Raw genomic sequence first — 12355 nt, forward strand, 5'->3', positions numbered from 1 at the left:
AGTCTTTGTGAGGGAGGGATAGAGAAATTAACACTCGACAAATTTATAATTGTTTTCTCCTCTTATCTAATTAATTAACCAGTGAAAAATATTAAAATTTGAGTTGTCTTTATTTCGGATATTAATTTTTTTATTAAATATTTTGGTTATTAATTGAACTCTTCATTTATGCTAAATATAAATTTAAAATGAAGTTATTATCTTTTACATGTAATTTGATTTAATGTTATATTATTATGTAAATTAATTAATAGTTGAGTGAATATTAAATTTAATTTTTACAATGTAAAAAAACCTAATAAAATAAGCTCTACTGAATGGAAACAAAATAAAAGTAGTATCAAATCTAATTAAATTTAACTCTATAAAGTTTCTTTTATTCAAAACAAACACCTAAAAGAGATGTACACAAAGATGTTGGCATTTCATCAAAGATGTAATCTTACATTGCATGATAAGGATCTATTGTTTTCGTAAAAGCTATTCTAAACCAAAATTTCGTCACTCAATAATTGATGGTTTTTACTAATTCCAATTCTTCAGACGTAGCGGCAATTGCCATAACCTGCATCAAAAATAATTTCACAGTTAAAAAAATAAAATTAGAATAATATTTTTATTTAATTATTCTTAACTTTTAACATCTCCATACTAAAATTTTGAAATTTAACTCTTTCTTTTAATTTCATGAATTTAACTCATTTACTTTAATAATTTTAAAAAGAAAGTGTAATGGATAAGACTAATAACGTACTTTCGTTATAATTGAATTTGTGACATTCTGATATTCAAAACTCCTATTTAAAAATTTAATTTTTTGAGGGGGGCGGGGGTTTGACGCTTTTCAGAAAAACCTTTTAAGTGATATCCATTTGGAGCTCACAGACTCCTCAACAAGTTGGAATTGTCCCCAAGTCAACCTAAGATTTTGTCTTCTAATTTTATCGAGAGTCTGAGTTGTAAGCAAAGTTCACAAAACATGAGTACCTTTTTGGATCAAGCACCTACCAAGGTAGGACCACCGTTTCCTTGGTAGGTGATTAGTGTCTTACATGGTCCTATTTCACGAAGAGCTCTTGCTTTGGGAACCTTGCCTAAGGCTCTGGCTCTCGACATAATCAAGAGACAAAACGACTCGAGCTGGGGACAATATTGCCTTAGTGAGGGTCAATTGACTTCAGACGGACGATAATTTGAAGACGTTTCTGGAAGGAATCGACCTCCTCTCAAAAAATTTCAACTGATAGTATATTCAAATTTAACAAAAATCAATAATAGTATTATCTATAGGACTTCAATTTTTAAATCAAACAAATAGAGAAACTATAATTTTGAAATTAAAAGTCTAGAGAAACTAAATTTCAAAAGTCTAAAACTACATAAATTGAGTATAAAATTAGACTAAATTCAATTCAAATAATCTCAAATATATATATAAAAAAAACTATTGTTCTTAATTAGATCCATCAATACTAAAATTTTAATAATCCAACTAGGAGTGTGAATGAGATACTAATGCTTGCAAGATATTCAAGTTCAATTTGAAAAAAAAAATATACTTGAACTTGATTTGATAATTATCAAGTTAAACTCGAGCTCAAGTTATCAATCGAACAAAATTCTAGCTTAATAATACTTGGATCAAACGGCTCGCAAGCCTTAGCAAACTTTTCATTTTAAATATTTTTATGTTGTTAAATTATATTATGTACAAGCAAAATCGAGTCTAAGTAACTCGATTGTATCTCAACCTAGGATCAAGCTTAAAAATAAATTTTCGATCAAATTTAAATTGAATAGTATGTTTCGAATTTTGAGTCGAACTCGAGCTTATCAATATGTGAGATTAGCTCGACTCCCTTGCACCCAATTTTTAACCTTTCATTTGGGAAAAATATAATTCCTACGACCTCAAAAATAAATGAAATAAAAGAAACTACTATTAATTTATGCTTACTTGGATCAACGGTGGTGAGTTGACCGGTGCCGCTAAAATCACAGGCGCTATCAACACCCAACTTTGACTTAAAGTAAGAATTCATGGCAAATGCTGCACGAGACCTCACGGTGGCCGGTTCAACACAAACCCCACCCGCTTGAATCGGACGGCAATCGATTCCTTGACCGCATGCATAATCCAGGTTATTCTGCAATTGAGCATCGGTAGCTTCGGGTTTGGGCACACAAAACTTCTTAGCATTGGCCGCTGGTGGTGCTGGCATTGGTTGAACCGGCTTTGGTAGTGGCTGGCCAGGCTTTATCAAAAGAGGAAAATTAAGAACAATTAATGAAGCTATTCAAATCACAAACGTCAAATTCTGTTTAGTCTTTTCACTATACTAAACTGTAAAAACTATCTTTGAAATAAAAAATGTGGTTTAAAATCTAATTTCGTTTACTTATCCATATTAAATCTTAATATCACTGTGGGAATATGAATATATTAAAATTTCTATTGGATATCCAAATCCATATTTAGTAAGTCCAAAAATATTTAAAAGGTTAAAGTGAATAATAGTTATTAATATTTGATTTCGTTATACTCAGATAAGAAGTAAATTGAATTCGAGTAATAGATATCTGAGAATTAATATTTATATTCACATTGAATCCATTTTAGTAATAATTAAGATATTTAAATCTGATTCCACCAAAACCATTGCAAATATCTAAACTCGTACTATCCAATGCCATAACTAAAAGTTCTCTAAGCATAACAGGACCTAAATCACAATTTAACATTTTTATGGTTTTTAAGTATAATCATACCTTGACTTCGGCATCAAATCCAGGATTACCAAGATTAGGTTGAGGACCATCACGCAAAGCACCAGACGTATACACCGGCGAAAAATCCGGTTGAAACAATCCCCAATTCTTCTCAGCAATCGGACCCGGTTTCTGATTCTCATTAAACAAAGCAAAAATATAAGTCTCGAACTTCCTGTTAGGCATCAATGGCGTCCCAGCACCCGAAACTATTTTCCTAATCAAATGCCCATTGTACGAAGCTGCATTATCCATGCCAGCAGCTTTGTTCCCTGGATCACCCAATGAAGGCCAACCGGTCTCGCCGATGACGATATCGACGTCTCCGAAACCGAGTGCCGTCATGGCAGTGTAGGTTTTGTCTAAAAGAGAATCCAAGGCGTTGGTGTAGGTCTTTTTGCTGGTGGGGTCGAAAACGCCGGGGGTTTTCCTGAAAACGGCGTAATCGATGTTGTCGGACATGACGTTGAGTTCGAAGTATGGGTATGGGTTGATCATGAATGGGGATTTGTTTTGTTGATGGAATTGGAGCACTGGTTTGAAGAAGGTTTCGGCAAGGTCGACTCTGAACCTGGCTAAACTTGGGACTGTTAGACCTTGGAACATGTTAAGGGCATGAGCTGATGTAACCTATGAATGAATAAAAACATTATAAATCATGGATAAATATGAAAACTATACTTAAATTTTTAATTAAATGTGTAATCTCATATATACTTAAATTTTTAATTAAATGTGTAATCTCATACATGAATTTTGATAATATACGATTTTATATATGAAATTTTATATTGATATATTGCATATGTAAATAAATGTATATATATTCATTTCTTTAAATAAGTTTCATGTATACATGTGAATCACATTTCAAATTTCACATGTATAATTGCGTCAAATTATATATTAGATCAAAGTTCATGAATAAACTTAATATTTATTCATATATATTAAGATATATTGATCGAATTTTAATTTAATTAATTACGTTACTTTTACAATAATAAAAAGAAGTGAGTTTAAACGCGTTTGATCACGTATTATCTTTCAGTTACATTCCCTTACCAACGAATTTAGCTTCGCCCTTCTTCTATGAACTATGAACCAATGCTATAATTAAGTGTTAGTATTTTATATACTATTAATGAATCAAATCATCATACATCATTATAAAATAAGTTACGCAAATTTAATTTAATTTTTATGATTTATTATTATTTAATTCGTAAATTTAATTTAATTGTTTGTGTGTTAAATATAATTAAAAAAATCATTTATAGTGTTGTCTGAACAATATAATATAAAGCATGTACCAAACCTTAATATCTTGGAACTGAGGCCCAGCTTTACGCAATGCTTCGGTAAGAGCTATCATTGCTGGCACAAGACCATTAATATGAGCCGGATTACCAAGAAGCACAATTTCATTGCCAATAGATATATATTTTATCTTAGTTTGTGGATGGAAAGGTTGAATATTGGCGTTCACCCATGCTGAAGCTGCCCCTTCGTTGGCCAAATTAGGGATTTCACCGTTCGGAATGGTGACCGTCATCGTGATGCCGGTGTTGGCGAAGGCTCGAAGTACGTTAGGGTTGGTGTCGAAGATTTTGACGCTATCGAAAATAGTTTTCGATTTGATGAAGTTGGCAACTTCGGTCGGTGAAGGGAGGTTATCTGCAACCATGCCATAGTTAACGCCGATGGCGGCGGTGGAAGAGAAGAGGTTGAAGACGGTGGTTGAGAGGAGAAGGAAGAGTTGAAGGCTGGTCAATGACTTCATCGTTGCAATTTTATTTGACCCTTGATTTTGTTTTGGGGTTATAATTTATGCATATATATATAAGGACACTTGGAAAATGTAGTTTATGATCAATATTTTGACAAATGGGGAACTTTGAGAATTAACAGCTTCATCCATTAATGCATCACCTTTCAAAATATTCCAAAATTAGATAGTTTTCTTTCTTTAACACTTACTATTTGGCTATTGTTTTTAAAAAAATAAATATTAATTAAATTTTCTCCATTACAAATTTTTTATACTAACTTAAGTATCAAAGAATAACTCGGAATCAAAGATTTTGCAAAAAGTGTAAGCTCAACTTACTAGCTCGAAAAGATATTCACCAGTCCAATCCATCACCAAGAGGACGTAAACAAATGAAGTTGTTTATATGAACCTATTCTCAATCCATCTTGCTCTTGACAAAGGAAAATATCACATATCGATTAATTAAAGACTAAATTAAGTCTATTATAAAAAGAATCATCTTCTCTCATGAAGCACTTTTTTTCAAAAGATAAAATCATGAGAACAATCTTCGACGTTTAGCAAGTGTAGTTAGACAATCCTTATATCAATATAACTCATTTCTTTTCAATTTGTTTATATGTATTAAGATTTTTAACTTTGTAAAGGGACCCAACCCATTACAATGTAACCATGTATTCCTCCATTGGGAATTGAATTCTCGAGATCAAACCTCACAATCAAACACTCTTAGTTAAGACTTTATGATCTCTTCATGACCACTTTATTTCTATTTAAAAAAAAAATCTTAGTTTTATGTATAATTAATTATCATAGAGTTTACCAATATAGTTTGAAAATGATTTAGTTGCATATTTGATTTAGTTCAAATAATCTATATCATTTATTTGAATAAGTTATTGGATAAATTACATTAACAGTTACTCAATTTTGATGCAATTGACAAAACAATCACTTTTATTTCAATTCAGTCACTCAACTTTCGAAAAATAACAAATCAATCACTAACGTTATGAAAAAGTGACAAATCAGTCACCCATTAACATTTTCCGTTATAGGCCTAACGGGACAGGTGATGTGTCTATTTAACTTGCCACGTTGGATGAGACAAAGTTGAGTGACTACTTTTTTTCGTCATTCCTTTTTGTTTTTTAATAATGGCCCAATATTTTTACTTTTTTCATAAATGACCCAATATGTTTATACTTCTTCTTCTCCACCCCAACAATATTTGTTTTCACAGATGGTGATTTGCTTCAATCTACCATCAATCTCTTTTCTCTCCTTCTCTACCATCCAATATCTCCCCATCCAAATTCTGTCATGCCAAAACCCAAACCACAACTTCCAATCTATGCCCTCGTGGCTACCGTTGTTGTGTTGCCAAACCACTGCTTCCAATCTTGTGTCGCCAAAACCAAAAACAAATATTGCAACCCAACTATTTGTGGAAATGTCACAAATTACCAACCCAACCTCCCAACTGCGGTGACCATCGGTTTGAAGCCGACTGCCACAGCAACAAACGTACCATTTTATCCCTAAACCATGGCAAATTCTAGAACCAAAGCATCTAGTACTAACACTATACAATCCGAGCAGGTGGGTAGTGTAGTATTCTCAATGGTAGACCAGAAGGGTAATGAAATGGCTTCAACCTTAGCGGTAGCAGGTATTAATTGTGGTGACATGTTTAAGGCTTGGTGGTGAGTATTAGCTTTAATGTCGAATATTTGTTTTCAATTGTAGGAAATGTTTCATTGTGGTATTTTGTAAGTTGTTCCTTTGAATGTTGTTCTTGTTGTATTTACAACAGATCAATTTGATTAATGAAGAGAAGAAGAAGAAGAAATGGAGATGACTTGAGATGAGATGGTGCATTTGGCCAGATACAGTGAAGAAAAGCTCTCGATAGTTCTCGCCATCAGAAATATTCTTTGTGAAGCTTGCCCCACTATCATTGCCGCGATCCACAACCTCATGTTGTGGTTGAACCACTCTAGAATTTTTCTCTTCTTCTTCTCCTCCTCCTATTTTTCTTTTTCTTCTTCTTCTCTACTTCTTTTTTTTTCTTTTATTGCCCAGCCCAGCTAGGGTTTTAAATTGGGGTCGTTTACACAGTAGGATGACAAATCATCTTTCCGTTACGTCTGTAATGAAAAATGGTTAGTAGGACTAATTTATTATTTTTTGAAAGTTGAGTGACTAAATTGAAATAAGAGTGACTGTTTTGTCAATTGTATCAAAGTTGAGTGACTGTTGGTGTAAGTTACCCTAAGTTTTTTTTATTCTTTTTTATAAATCATAATGGATTGCTAATGACACCTTTTTTATGAGACAAACATCAAAAAATGTTAATGATGTTTTGTAATTTTTGCATTAATGAAGTTTTGAAAACACATAAACCTATTAAAATGTAGTAGACTTTTAATACAATGGCTTGAGTGCATTGAAGCACATTATCTTCTTATTTATGAATTGGGAATGGGCTATGGGTAGTTCTAAATATTGTGTTAAAAAGAGTAGAAATGATCGAACTTATAATGGGATTGTTCAAAAAATTGATGTAATTATAAATATGAAACTTTGATTTGGTATAATTATATACATATATTTTTTATTTAATTCTATATATTAAGAAAAACAAATAAATTAAAAATTCCGTTGAGTAAATATAATTGTTTATATATGTAATAGACTTGTTTATAGGTTAGGTCGGGTCACGCAAAGCATCTAGACCAATTTTTCAAGCTTGGGCCTTGACTAAAAATGGGCATAATTTTTTGCCCAAGCTCGATCCAAACTAAGAAAGGTAAATCTGGACCTAACCTAATCCATCCTTATTTGATTTTTATAAAATTAATTTTTATATAAAACAAATATAAAAATATAATGCACTAAATGCACTAAAAACACTAAAATAAATATTTTCTAAGACATTAAAAATATATTAAAGTAAGTCTTTATATTAAAAAATGTTAACATAAATATAATAAATGTTTAATTATATTAAATATTATTTTTAAAATTTTATATTCTTGAGTAGATATTTTTGAATTTTGGATAATGGGTTTAATTGTTATTCGGTTAGTGATTTAATATAATATATATATATAATTATTATTTAACATATATAATTATATAATGAACTTTTATCACATAATATATATCCGGACCAGGCTCAGACTAAAAATTTCCTACTTAAGGCCCGACCAATTAGAAAGCAAGTCTTAAATTTTTTCCAAGTCTATTTTTCGAGAATAGTATTTTTGTCCAAATAGATGACCCAACTTATAAACAACCCATTTTTTAAACAAAATTTTAGGTCTAAACGGTTGATCCAACTGACAAACAAGTCTATGTAGTAAAAAAATTTTATATACAACATGTTGATTACAATATTAGAAAATTAAACTAAAATTAAAATTAGATGTACAGTCACTATGCATGATATTTTATATTAAATTAAATTTTGTTATGCCAACCCAAAAGAATGTCCCAATTCCCAAAAAATTAGCATATCCAAAAATATAAGTCTCACAAATGTTTAGTTGTAGTTATGAACCTGATAAAGAGTACATGTCATAGATCAAAGTATAAGATTGACAAAAGAGCGACAGATCGTGTCCTATCGAGCCAAAGGTTACTAGATTCAACCAATTACTACGCACCGAATGACGTGACCTTTGGAGAGATTCATCATCATTCTACGACTCTGTCCAAGTATTTTTTTCACCATGCTTCACTTCATTTATTTAATCATTAAACAACATCACAAAGCACAAACTCCGACACCCTCCATAACTTTGTTCTCATTTTTTAGGCCCCTCAATCTTTGTGGCCCAAACCTCCCATCCATCTTCCTTCTAAGTTTTTGAAGTGATTGTGTTATGTCTTATCACTATATAAATATATAATTTGACTTATTTGTTGGCATACCTAATCAAAATATCTTGATGATTTATTTGTCTTTTTTTATGATTTTGTGCAACTAATCTCATATTTATTTATAGAATAGAGATTGAATCAAATAATATTACTTTTCAAGGATAATTTATGGATTAACTTTATGATCTTTTGTATCTTTATATTAAGGATAATTAATTTGATGAGATTTGTACAAATCAAGATTGATTAAAGGTTACTTTGTGAAGCTGAATTTGTGCTCTAAATATGAAAATTTTGTTCAACCTTGACAGATGTTTATTGTTGAGGAAAGTTCTTTTTAGGTGGTTGTTGAAGAGCCAATAGAAGTGGCCATTACGGCTAGCACTTCGATGGCTAACATAACTTGTCATTTTTGGAGTTGACAATCTTTTCAACAAATCAACTGGGCAACAACTTGGATGATTTTGTGAACATGTGTTATTTCATATTTGAAAAATTCATATTGTGGAGTAACAAATATTTGAAGAGTGAATCAATCCGAACCAAGCAAATCAGGTCCCTTATTTTGTGTAGATTGACGTGATTGATTTGAAGACTTATCTTGAAATTTTATTTATTTATTTTAGACTTTATGAGGATATTTGTAAAGCCTTTTTATTAGGTTATTTTTGTGGGATATTGATTGTAATTGATCTTTATCTTGGCAAGCCTTAATTTCTTATATATTTGAGACTTGTGTAAGTTAGAACTATGTAGTTTTATAGCACTTAATTCTTCATTGAGGAACTTGTATTTGAGAGTGCCTTGAAAGTGAAACACAAGTTACCTAAGTTTTCAAGGAAAGAACTTAAAGATGAGTGATCAAGATTTAAATATCTTGTATTGGGATTAAAATAATAGATTTAGTCATTGAGTTAGGCTTTGCAAATATAGTAAAACCGATTTGCATAAACAATTCTTCTGTATTCTATTTTTTAATTGTTTATTGCAGATACCATTTGAAATGCCCACTTCTACTGCCACTTCGATAATCAAGCACTATATTTTTCATAAGCAATTATTTACCATAAGTTCAAACAATTCATATATATTTTACAAAAAAAATAACAATAGTAGTTTTCAAAATAAAGCTATTATATATATTTATTTATTTTTACTTAACAAAAACAAAAACAAAATCAAGTAGTGAAATAATATATTTAACTTAGATCAGAATCTCTAATTCTTATAAAAATTACAAACACTACCCTATATAATGTATGCAGATAAAATTTCAATGGACAATTTTTCTCTAAATAATAGGAGTTAGAAGAAAGAAAAATTGGTTAATAATTTGAAAATCTAATTTTGGAATATTTTAAAATGTCAAAAGCCTTAATGGACTATTAATTCTCAAAGTCCCCCATGTGTCAAAATGTTGATCATAAACTACATTCAATGGTTGATTCACCTTCTCTATATATACACAAAATTATAACCCAAAAAAAAAAAAAAAACAAGGACCAAAATCATAAAAACAAATTGGAATCATGAAATCATTGAGCAGTGCTTCTTTCCTCCTCCTCAGCACGGTTGTCTTCCACCTCTTCTCCTCCGCCGCCGCCGTTGAAACCGATGCTAAGCCCCCTATAATTTCCAAGGGTGATTCGAAATTAAGCCAAAGCGATGGTAGGAAGTTTTGTGTGTCGAAACCCGAAGCTAGTGATGCTCAATTGAAAAAAAACTTGGATTGGGCATGCAAGGAAGGCATCGATTGCAGTCCGGTTGAACCGGGAGCGGTTTGCGATGATCCGGCCAGCCTGAGGTCTCGTGCAAATTATGCCATGAATACTTACTATCGAACGAGAGGTGAAACTAAAAATGCTTGTGATTTTGAAGGCACTGGTCGACTCATCGATACCAATCCAAGTAAGTTCAATTATTGTTATTTGGGGGGTGAGGCTAGGAATTCATCCTACCAGTGGGATACCGACTAGTATATTGGTCTAACCATAGGGATTGAACTAATTTCCGAATAAACCGTTCGAAATTGATAAAGATAAAAAATCAGAACAGAAAAACAAGCGATTAAACTAATTTCATAAAATTTAAAATATTTTTTTCTTTTTAAATTATTTATTTAATTATCATTTTAGTCTCCACATACGTAAAATTATTCAATAGTCATGATTTTATTTATTGTATATTAAGAAATTTTCTAACTTTTATTTAAAGTCGAGAGATAAAATCTTGAAATGAAATTATGGCACCCAAACGAAACATACCATTAAATTATGGGTTTAAAGTTGGGAAAACCCAAGGATGAATTGGTTAAAGTAAGATTTTTTTTTTAATTTGAAATTATAGGAATTAAATTAAATTCCACACAAAATAAAAATCAGACTTTTTTTTTTTCTTTATTTAATTGCGTCTTTATTTTTTGATGCAGGTTATGGCGAATGCACATATCTTTGAAGGATGGTCCTTTGGTTGACACATGGGCCACTTTTTTTTTTATATAAGAAAATGGTCAAATTCCAAGTTTAGTCCTTATATTATATTCAAATTTAAGATTATACACCGACGGTCAAATTTGAAGCTTGGTCTCTATACTACACTCATATCTAACATTTAATCTGTACACTTAAACTTTTTTTATATAAATTGGTGCCTCAAAATTTATAATGTGATTGATTAGTTCAAATACTTTATTTTGATTAAAGTGTTGATGTAACTCCTAAGTGTTGTTACCATTATCAAAATTACTTGTAAAATTAAAGTTCATTATAATGCTTATCTTTTTATTATATGGCTACTGAGTGAGTTTTTTTTTAATTTCAAAATGTCACACCAATGAATTTAGCATAAGCATTTAATGGTGTTAATTGGATCTAAATCTTTAAATTCAAGAACAAAGCGATTGAATTCCTAAAATAAAAGTACGATGACTAAATTTCAAATATATAAAAGTATAAAGATTTAAAGTATATTTTAATATGATATTTACTCTCTAAATTAACCCTAAAATAATTAATAATTAACCCAACACGAAATGTGGTAGGACCCATACTAATAATCGTATATAGGGTCCAAAAGACCTTCCTCTGCTGACACTCATGGTTATTATTATTTTTATATTATTAAAAATGGTTACATTTTAGTTTTTGGTCGTTCTATTATATTAAAATTAAGATTTAATTTCATTCTTTAATTTCTAACATCATCTTGTCCGTATATTTTATAATATTATTATTAGTTAGTCTCAATAGTTAATATAGTTAACTTTTTATTAAAATATGATACGGTTATATATAATTTGAATGCCATATGTGGCTTCCTATTTCTTTTAGGTTTGTATTGCCTTTCCTTAACATTACAAGACAATGGTCAAATTTTATGTTTGGTCCCTAAATTATGTTGAAACTTGAGATTTAATCTATATCCTTTTTTTATATAATTTGGCCCTCTACTTTTTTAGTGCCGTTAGTTTAGTCTAAATAGTCAATATTGTTACCTATTTCAATCAAAATCAGTTTTATCATCTCAAGTTTGAATGTGTGTTTTAATAAAAATCCTAATTAGTATTTTCAATGTTATTTTATTTTTACATGACTATTAAGTGAATGTTTTTTTTAAATTTCAAAATGTCACACAAAGAATTTAATAGAAGAATTTCAATGGTGGTAATAACTGGACCTGAATTTTTAAATTCATGAAAATAAAAGTATGGGGACTAAATTCTAAATGTACAAAGTGCATAGGGATTTAGATCATATTTTAACCTTCAAACTTTTACTTTATGATTTGATACAAGCAAATAATCAACACAACGCAATGAGTGGGCTAAAAACCATACTTCGAACCTTCTTTTTATGACACACGTTATTTTTTACATTTTTAAGAATTGTTACATTTTAGTTTTGGTCCTTTTATTATACCTAAAAT

At 30.4% G+C, this 12355-nt stretch overlaps 2 protein-coding genes across 2 annotated transcripts; one reads left to right on the forward strand and one right to left on the reverse strand.

The window, feature by feature from the left end:
• Positions 1–539: 539 nt before the first annotated feature.
• On the reverse strand, positions 540–4552 carry LOC105785090 (glucan endo-1,3-beta-glucosidase-like). Its single transcript, XM_052622552.1, has 4 exons — positions 4088–4552; positions 2805–3399; positions 1958–2242; positions 540–565 (listed from the first exon to the last, which is right to left on the reverse strand). The coding sequence occupies exons 1-4, from the start codon at positions 4550–4552 to the stop codon at positions 540–542; spliced, it is 1371 nt and encodes a 456-aa protein (XP_052478512.1).
• A 5368-nt stretch (positions 4553–9920) lies between these two features.
• Positions 9921–11075, forward strand: LOC105778442 (major pollen allergen Ole e 10). Its single transcript, XM_012602155.2, has 2 exons — positions 9921–10339; positions 10860–11075. Exons 1-2 carry the CDS (start codon positions 9961–9963, stop codon positions 10883–10885), a joined length of 405 nt encoding a protein of 134 aa, XP_012457609.1. The 5' UTR covers positions 9921–9960; the 3' UTR covers positions 10886–11075.
• Positions 11076–12355: the final 1280 nt, after the last annotated feature.

Source organism: Gossypium raimondii, chromosome 10, assembly GCF_025698545.1.
Source record: "Gossypium raimondii isolate GPD5lz chromosome 10, ASM2569854v1, whole genome shotgun sequence".
Classification (NCBI taxonomy): Eukaryota; Viridiplantae; Streptophyta; class Magnoliopsida; order Malvales; family Malvaceae; genus Gossypium; species Gossypium raimondii.

Bases quoted from the DNA above. Each gene is read 5' to 3' on its own strand.
- LOC105778442 (XM_012602155.2), top strand. From the start codon at position 9,961: ATGAAATCATTGAGCAGTGCTTCTTTCCTCCTCCTCAGCACGGTTGTC. The intron at 10,340-10,859 runs GTAAGTTCAATT...TTTTTGATGCAG, and splicing joins ACTCATCGATACCAATCCAA to GTTATGGCGAATGCACATAT.
- LOC105785090 (XM_052622552.1), bottom strand. From the start codon at position 4,552: ATGAAGTCATTGACCAGCCTTCAACTCTTCCTTCTCCTCTCAACCACC. The intron at 2,243-2,804 runs ATCTTGGTAATC...CTGGCCAGCCAC, and splicing joins GCGTGATGGTCCTCAACCTA to TACCAAAGCCGGTTCAACCA. The intron at 566-1,957 runs GTAAGCATAAAT...TTTTTGATGCAG, and splicing joins ACTCACCACCGTTGATCCAA to GTTATGGCAATTGCCGCTAC.